The sequence below is a fragment of the Plectropomus leopardus genome, chromosome 17, assembly GCF_008729295.1.
Source record: "Plectropomus leopardus isolate mb chromosome 17, YSFRI_Pleo_2.0, whole genome shotgun sequence".
NCBI lineage: Eukaryota > Metazoa > Chordata > Actinopteri > Perciformes > Serranidae > Plectropomus > Plectropomus leopardus.
Genome location: NC_056479.1, coordinates 25,272,477 through 25,281,862, shown reverse-complemented (window position 1 = coordinate 25,281,862; position 9,386 = coordinate 25,272,477). Strand labels below are relative to the sequence as shown.

General features: G+C 42.3%; 1 protein-coding gene across 1 annotated transcript in view; it reads left to right on the top strand.

Moving 5' to 3' along the window:
• Window positions 1–223: 223 nt before the first annotated feature.
• LOC121957209 (protein shisa-8) overlaps window positions 224–9,386 on the top strand; it is a 108,463-nt gene continuing 99,300 nt past the window's right edge. Inside the window, exon 1 of the mRNA XM_042505740.1 lies at window positions 224–789. Coding sequence (XP_042361674.1) covers window positions 224–789 — 566 coding nt within the window. The remainder of the gene's footprint in view (window positions 790–9,386) is intronic.

Sequence of the window (9,386 nt, the reverse complement as noted above, 5' to 3'; positions counted from 1 at the left end):
CAACGCTAAGTGAATGCTCTTTATGCTTCATGCACATATAGGCTAACTGCCCTCTATTTATCAAAAGTGTTATCTCAGTCATTTCTAATACCTCACAGATTCAGTCAGTGGCGATAATATAAATCTCTGGACATAAAAAAGATACTTTCTGTTCCTTTTTTTAAACTCAGGAGCTTTACTATCATTAAACATTACACATCAGCACTGAGTGTACAGGAGAAAGATGGCCACCTCCGTGCATCCACTCTTGATAAGCTTGCCCCTCGCCATTCTTCTTGGTTTGACATGTCTGGGTGGACTGAGCTCTTGGCCGTCAGGTCAAGCTTTGGCCCAGGACTCCACCATCAACCAGACCACACAGCCGTCTATGATTCCAGAGGCGGCGCTGGCAACGCCCATGCCAGATGTGGAGGACAAAACAGCCCCATCTAGTGGCAACCGTTGCTGGGGTTACTATGATGTCATGGGCCAGTGGGACCCACCCTTCAACTGTAACGCAGGTATCTACCTGTTCTGTTGCGGCTCCTGCTTCTACCGCTTCTGCTGCCAGTTCAAAATCCACAGTTTGGATCAGACTTCCTGTTCTAACTATGACACGCCTGTCTGGGCAAACACCGGGCGGCCGGCGGCACCCGTCACGGAGGTCCAGGAGGAGCCGGACAAGGATCGGACCCACATGATCGTGTATATTATCTGTGGAGTGGTGGCCATCATGGTGTTGGTTGGGATTTTCACCAAGCTCGGGCTGGAGAAGAGTCAAGGAGGACAGACGGACATGACCAACTCCAGGTATGGATGGATGGATGGATGGATGGACGGATGGATGGGTGGATGGATGGATGGATAGGAAGAGTCCTAGTTACTGGAGAGTTTAACCAGGTCTTTTAAAAATATGCTCAATAAGTTTTCTATTCCAGTTACAGTTATCTATACATTTTTATTTTATTTTTTTTACATTTCCTAGGATCACATAAAAAAACAGCAAGTATCACAACAATGTCAGTAGTATGTGTAAATGATCTATGGACAATTTCCCCCCATCTTACCGGCACTCAAATTTTCCTGCTCAACTCTTTGTGAAAATACATATTCGCGTCGTCCGGCACTGAGTCTCGGGTTGTTGCCCAAACTGTATATTGTACTTCTGCATTTTTGTATTCCCACCACCGCAGACACAGAGTATAAGACAAAGAGAGACCCACCCCTATCTCTCAAACTCAGATCACAGGGTGAAACTAGGCAACGCTGATAAAATATTAACCAAGTTTCTGTCACTGTATTGTCTAGTGTTTTCTTAAACATATTTTAGTGCACTGTTTTGCTGTACCACAAGAATTTGTAAACAGGAAGCAGGTACCACACGGTTTCCTGTTTTGTATTTCTCACCTCCAGTGTTTTCAAACACATATTTTAGTGCTCTATTTAGCTGTAATTAGAGATTGTTTGTTTCCAGCTGGATGTCATATTGTGTCAAGGTTCAAAGTTTCTTGATTCGTACCCAAGGGTAAATTTTTCTGTACAGACAGATAATTCAGCATTCCAAAACAAGACATTACAGCCATAAAGATTTAAAGGACAATAAAACAAAATACATTAAAACAAGTGTCTAGTATTAAAATAGTATCAAAATATTTCCTGTGAAAGCTTTCCAAGCTCTCATTATAATGCAGAAGTTCCTGTTGTCCTGGTTACCTCTTAAAAAGCCTTGATTGAAAACAAACTATGTTGCAAACAAACGTTTATGATACTTACAAGTTCTATTCAGCTATTATTCTTCACAAATGAACACCATTTATGATTTTTGACTCCTAAATGCAATAATCCTAAACATTAGGCTAAAAACCAGCTAAACCATGGTTGCATAACTAACATCGCCACCACAACAAGGCTGTAAAGCCGTGTTCAGCATGATGACGTTCTGTTGTCTCATTACCTGCTTGTTGGCAACTGCTAACATGATATCAAAGTTCAGTGAGCTATTTCATATTGCAGAACAAAAAGTGAAAGTCTCTTAAGCTTGTGTTAACCACAAACCATAAAAACCCATTAACTCCAAGACAAGAGAACCAAGAACGCTAAAATGCTAACTTATTTCCAGACTGTAGGATTTAGCCTTTTCCTTGAGCACCCTCTTATCTGTGTCAGAAACAGTTTAGACGAGGGGTGGCACCAGGGTAGAGAGTGCAAGAGACGGGATATGACACAAAAACACTGCTATGGAAATTGCAATGTTTTGATTACATAGCCAGTTTGTAATTTGGTCATTCACTCTTGTGGTTCCTTGAATTTGTGCAACATTTTCAGGAAGTAGTAACTATTCACTGCTGCCTTGTGTAAATGAGACTCCTTCACCCAATCCATAAATATAAAATCTCGTAGATTCAGTTGTATAGCACAGTTGTTTTTATACATGCATGAACGTTTGCGAGTGTAAATGCCTGCATGTGTGAATTCTGGGCTCGTGTGTCTGTCTGCAAATTTCTGCATATGCGTGAGAAGGTCACCAGCTGGGTAATGAATCAAGTGCCTGAATCACAGAGAGGTGATAATGGGTGTGATGTCTGTATGCAACCATGAGGGAGCAATGGACGTAGCGGTGGAGCAGGAGGAAGAGGAGCGGATGGAGGTCAGGCAGCAGGATGGAGTCTCCAAAGGACGGACGTCAGGGGATAGTAAGGGAGGAGTTTGGGGGGGGATTACAGTGCAGTTGTGTTGTGTTTTCTCTGTATCGGTGTAGCCGTTTCACATTGATGGGTGATTGATTGCTGTGACACAACTATGACTGTGGCCTCCAGTGAACAATGAGGAGAGAGAGGGTGGTTTTTTGGAAGGGTGGAATATTGAGCGGATCTGACTGGAGTGCTGCCAACGGCTAATTCTAGTGCAGAGAACAGGGGTGTGTGTTTGTGTTGTGTGTGTTTGTGTTGTGTGTGTGAGGAGGGAGAGGAAGAGAGGGAGACAGTGTGTGTGCGTGTGTGTGTGTGCTGGGTGTGACCGGCCAGCCTATCGGGTGTTAAGAGTCGGGCCGTGGGGGCTCCTTTAAAATCCTGTCATTACCGGATCTCCTCTCAACCTTCCAGGGGAGGATGAGAAGAGGAGGAGGAGGAGGAAGAGGAGTATAGCGGTGGACATCAGCACTCATTAGTGTTATACTGCGCCGAGCCACCCAAAACACAATGAAAGCTGGCAGCTCTTGGCACATTTTCTCCCCTGAATCAAACAATTATGTGTGAAGCTTTATACTTGAATCAAGGGATCGTTTTGGAGATGTTTCTGAGATCTGCTTGGCTGTCTCCACCACACGCAGGTCACACTGTCCAAAGATATCCAGCGTTTGTCTTGAAGTTTCTCAGAAGTGACATGTGTATGCCTCCAATCAGCAGGACAGATGTTGGCAAGAGTCCGTCCTGCTGAAGCGTCCTGGAGCAAGACACTGAAACTCTGCTCGCTTGACCGTCTACTTTGACCTTCCTGAATGGAAACTGTTTTTTTCCCCCATGGAAATAAATAAAGCAGGCTATTGAAATCAAATAAACAGCTTCAGTGAGAGAAAATAATGAAAGTGAATCAGAGAGCTTACTATTGTGCATTTATGGGTAAAAACACATTTACTTTTGATTGCTTTTTATTTGTTTTCTAAATTAGGTTTAAGTAATTTCTTGAGTTAGATGACTTGGACTCGAGTTTGATGACTTTAGACGTGACTTGTCAAAATCTATATAGTCTTGCAACCTAACTATAACGCCACTGACTCGTGACTTTATATGGACTTGACCCTTTCGACTTGAAATACTTGATACCTCCCCCATTAGCCCAAAGATGAAAAAGTATGTAATTTAAAATGTGTTGCATGAATCAACTAACGTAAATGCTATTTAAGTGCAGCAAGTTGTCGCTTAATTCCCCAGGTGATCCACTTTGTTTGAACCAAACCGACAACATCCAATCAAGTTGCAGGTGAGGACCATGAAGAGTTAATGTTGCATTACTGTGCGCCAGTTGGAAAAAATTATACCAAAGCTCATTTTATATCAAAAACTACAGGTGCTCAACAAAAAACAAATTGCTGTTACAAAACATGCGGGTCAAAGATTACGTAAGGAGATAAAAATGTGTGAGATGAAGAGAAAGATGGAGGAAGGCTGTTGGTGAAGCAGAGAAAATGACGACAGAGCTGACCACCGGAGGGATGTGACCAGAGCTTAGTGTTAAAGGACAGTCCTCTGGAGCATGAGGAGGGGAGGGACAGAGGGAGGAAGGGAGAGAAGGAGGTGCTGATGAGTGAAGGGCTGAGCTCTTGTAATTCTGCTGATTTGCCATTGAGAGCTGTGGATGGCTGGTTAGCTTTGTGCATGGATAGTAATTGTCTGATCGAGTCTTTCAAAACTTGCTTTAAAGACATTTTCACTCCTGAGTGCTTGTTTTAAAACATATTGACTTCTCTCGACTTGGAACTGGGCTGATGTTGCTTAAACTGCTGAGGTGTCGATGGAGTTCATTCTTATTTCAAGGTGCTTTGAGGGTTTTTTGACCAGTTGATGCAAGTTTTCATCCTGTTTACTGCACACAGATGATAAGAGCTTGGTAAATCCATGTGTACTGTAGGTTTTGAGAAAAACAGGTCTCCCTGAGATATTGTGAGATTATGATGCAGGTGATATTCAGATCTTGTCATGCCTGGTAGTTAATACCTATTCAGCTCGAATGTTAAGCCCCAACATGTTTGCATTGTCTGATAAATGGACAGATAAGTTCCATAGAGGCGGCAAACATGGTAGATGCTTATTTTATTTATTGAAGAGTTATACAGTATTTACTCTGCAGGTCATATTTCTCTTATCTCAGCCTGGTCTCCAACTCCCAGGGCGTGAAAACACACTGCTCATCGTTCTCATCGTAACTCATCACATGGTTCCACTCTGTCAGAGACCTTCTGCGTCTACCTGTGACGTTTTAGGTATCCTTTTGCGTCAGCTGTTTACACTCAGGGATGCTGTTACTGTGATGTCAACTAATGCACATGGTGGGATGATGCAGCATGTCATTATGTTTACACAACAGCATGTGGCAATCAACACGGACTGTCACGATGGTTAGGATGAGGCCACAAAGTCAGGGACGGTGAGGTTTAAGCAAAAGAGACACATGATAAGGTGTAGAAAACAAACGATTCACCCACACGGGAAGCGAACTCTGCACTTCTGCACAAAAGTCAGTTGTTAGTAGGACCCATCCACCTTCCCTCTTCTATATTACTTCATTACTGGCAGTGGTATTACCTGACGCTGTCCTTCAGCATTTCAAGCGTTTCACATTACTGGTTCCATCCAGCTGCGTTCTTAAGTTATGCCGCCCATGAGCGTTGCAGTGCGGATGTGCCCGGTTCTGTGCGGCCGGCCGCAGGCATAAAATAACAACACCACTGGTTCTGTCCGAGTGCGCTCTCATCTGACGCCATCCAGCTGTGTTCCAGTTGGACACAGAAGGTGGCTTTTGGCGTCAAACAGTTGTGTTGCCCATGGCGTCATTTTAGTAATGCTGGGGCTTCTGCTCAAGCGGCAATATGACGTTTCAGGATGAGATCACATTGCTCATTTATTCCCATCACACGTGTGTTTAGGCTAAACACACATTTTAGAGGCTGCACTTTGCACATGATGTCAGGGCAAAGACGCAGGTGGAAGCAAACAGACAAAGCAAATGGAGCTGAAAATGTTTCGAAAGGAGACTCTTAAGTTTTAAGACTTCCTCTCCTGAACATACTGAACAGAAAAGGAGATGGTGTGAAAGAAAATACCAGAAAAAAGAGTTGGTTGTAAACTATTCTGAATAATAATAACCAAATGCCTGAATTAATAGCCTAAAATGTAAACGACTGCATTAGGTCTGAGTAATAAAATATGACATCATGATTTTGGATATTGCACCTGTGAGAGACAAACCCATAGTGAGGCCGCTCTGTGTGTCTGTGCAGACTGGATGAGACCCGGCGAAATTGTTTATCGCATTTTAAAATTCATTCTCAACCTGCATACATTTGACAGCGAGACACTTTCACCCAGCTGTGAGTGAGAAAGAGCAGTGGGTCTGTGTGTAAACATGTGTGTGTGCGTGTGTGTTTGTGGCCAGTGTGTGTGCACTCGATGAATAAATCCAGCCACAAAGCTGTTAAGGTGGTAATGTGCTGAAACCCTGGGTCAGGCAATCACAACAGGCAGCAGTGCAATGATGTATGGCACAAAACACACATGTGCGCACAGACACACATACACACACACACACACACACACACACACACACACACACACCCTCTCATTATAACACACGCCCCCCCTCATTATAACTGTACCGCCCCCCCTCACTTCCCCCTGCTGTGTCCCCTCTATTGCACTGCTCCTCACCTCCCAGCGGCTGTTTGTGTTTTTTGTTTTGCTCTCCGTCTGTCTGCTGCTGCGTCTGTTGTGAGGAAACTGCTGCAAAGCAAAATTAAAAATGAATCATATCCTTTGATACGTGATTCAGCTGGGGGAATTAATATGCCATATCAAGCTCAGCTCATCATATTATGGACTGCAGCTTCAGTGGAGGTGAAGAGGGGAAAGAGAGGTAGTCAAAAAGAAAAATACTCACACAAGGGCCTTTCAGGTACTTGTAAACGTGAAGGTTACAGCAAATGTTGAAGCTGACATTTTGCATAATTGAGGTAAATATGTAGACTTCAGCAACATGTCCACAAGGTGCCAGAAAGCACAGAGAAGTGATGTCCCGTCCACACACTCTGTGGCTGTAATAATGCGTGCCAGAGCAATTAAGGTGTCGACCAATTAATCTTTGGAACGTCAGCCTAACAAAATATGTTCAAATAGCATAACTCAAAAGCTCCTGGTGCATTAAAGACCATGAAACAATACTTCATATCCAACAGCATAAATAATGTAAATGCCAGGTATGAATTAATGTCAGTGTCAGCGGGTTAAGCATCAAACAAGAGGATGGAAAAGTGTTTGCCTTTTGTTTAGAATGAAAATCTGTACACTCTTACGCACCAAAATATACATTTATTAAATTACACATACTCAAGTCCAGCCACCACATAATAAATAGGCAGTGGAAGAAGAGATACTCTGATCCTTTACTTAATTCAAAATACAAATATCACACTGTTAAGGCACTCCAATACAAGTTAACATCCTACATTCAAAATCTAGTAAAAGTGTGTGAGTATTATCAGCAAAATTTACTTTTAGTATGAAAAGTAAAGGTTTTCATTGTGCGATAAAACGTTCCCATGTCAGTGTTTTGTGGCTGGATTAATATCACTCCTGCATATATGCAGGTTACATTTTTCTACTGTAGATGTTTAAGGTTGTGCTCATTTTAAACATTGCTACAATATTAAACACAAACAGACAAGACAAGTCATCCCATATGAGTGAGCACAACATACGTAAAATTGCACCATAACAAAACCCACATTAATAATATGTTCATAGCAGTGATACTCAACTTACGCCCTGTGAGCCACATCTGGCCCATGATTGGGTGCCAGGTGGCCTGCCAACCATTTTCTAGTTCACAATAAAAATAAATTGATTCAGTCTGAGAAACCTCTGTGCCAGAGTGCACAAAATCGTAAAATTAGAGATTGTTTATTTAAAAAAAAGTGCTGGAGAGGATCCCTGGGACCCCCTGGCAGAAGTCAGGGCTAAGCCCCAAATATCCTCAAATCCTAAAAACGCCCCTGCTGACATCTGACCTGTGCAAGACTTTTCATCTTGATTTGCCTCTTGGCTGTGATAAGAGAGAACAGCAAACATTGAAAGGTTGAAATGATGAATTCGCCCTCGTTTAGACTTTATTTTTAATTTTTATTAATTTTATCTGATGAAAATTATTAATGTTTATTTATTAACTGGCCCCTGGCCTGCAGATTTGCAAAAGTGCCCCCCGGGGAAAGCAAGTTGAGTTTCTCTGGCATTGCTGTCCTGTGTCCACATATGTCCAAAATGTTAGAAAAACCCTCTATTTACAAAACAAAGATTAAAAAAAAAAAAGTTTATGTAGCTTAAGATGTAGGAGAAGGACACTTCATCCTTCAGTAAATTAGCCTCTGAGAGGTAGTAGATGAAGTATAAAGCTGCAAAAAATACATAATACTCAGGCATAGTGCAAGTACCTTTACTTTGTACTCAAGTACAGTACATGGTTACATGCGCTTCCACCACTGTAGGGCATTCTGTCATCTTGGTGGTGTCTGTCTGCAAGTTGATGTAGAAAAGTACACTGTACTTTTACTGTAAATTTACTTTTTGGGCTACCTTAAATTTCTAAGTTGACTGAATTTGAGAAGACAAGTTTAATTGTTACAAAATGATCTCAACTTGTCCTCTCATGTTGAGTCAACTTAAAATTTTCAGGCAGCTCGAACAGACACTAACTATTTTTAGTTAATACAAATAGTTTATTTTTACAATATGTTTTCTTGAAACTAGAGAAATTAGCATATACTCATAGTTCATGCTAGTAATACTGCTCCTGTAGAGCTCCAGATATAGAGAGGGTGGCCCACGAATCAGAGGGTCAGCAGCTCAATACCTGACGTAGGACAAAGTGTCCTTGGGCAAAATATTGAGCCCAAAATTGCGTGTGAATGGTTAACTGAGAAACGGGTGGCACATGTATGGTAACCTCGGCCAGCAGTGTGTGAAAGTGAGTTAATGGGTAATTGTGACATGCACTTTGAAAGCTATTTGAATGGTCGGAAATTGCACCAAATTATGGTATAGTAATACAAATGCACGTCCATTTACCATTCATGTGATGGTTATGTAATGACGAGTGCTGGAAGAGGAGGATAATAACAAATGTTGCGTTTGTTACCTTCATCAGCGGCCTTGTTGACACGATGCATCATGTTTAGAATGCCACAGTGATCGTGGCGAGACACTCAGCTCAAGTGCCTTTTGTGTTTTTGTTTGGTGCCCACTTGATACCTAAATCTATCACACACACACACACGCACTTACCTCCTTTAACAGCATAGTACCACTTATCATAAGTTATTCCACTGAAGAGCCGTGTGTTCAAGGGCACAGGCGATTGAATGACCCACTGGGGATCCAAACAACCGTTTCCACCGGCTATTCTCCTCTTCTACTGTATTGTGTTTCATCAACGGCGCTTTCTATTTCCTTTATTGTTCAGCCGCAGTGGCGCTCTCCATCATCGCCTGTGACAGGTGTTTAGAGCCGAGAGATAAACGTGTGTGTGGCGCTCTGCTTTCCTCAAACAGTTTCAGCAGCGGCCAGTCGAATGTAACATTTTATGGTGAGGTGTGTATTCTAAATTAAGCTTTTATGGCGAGGCCTGTGGGGCAGAATAAAGTC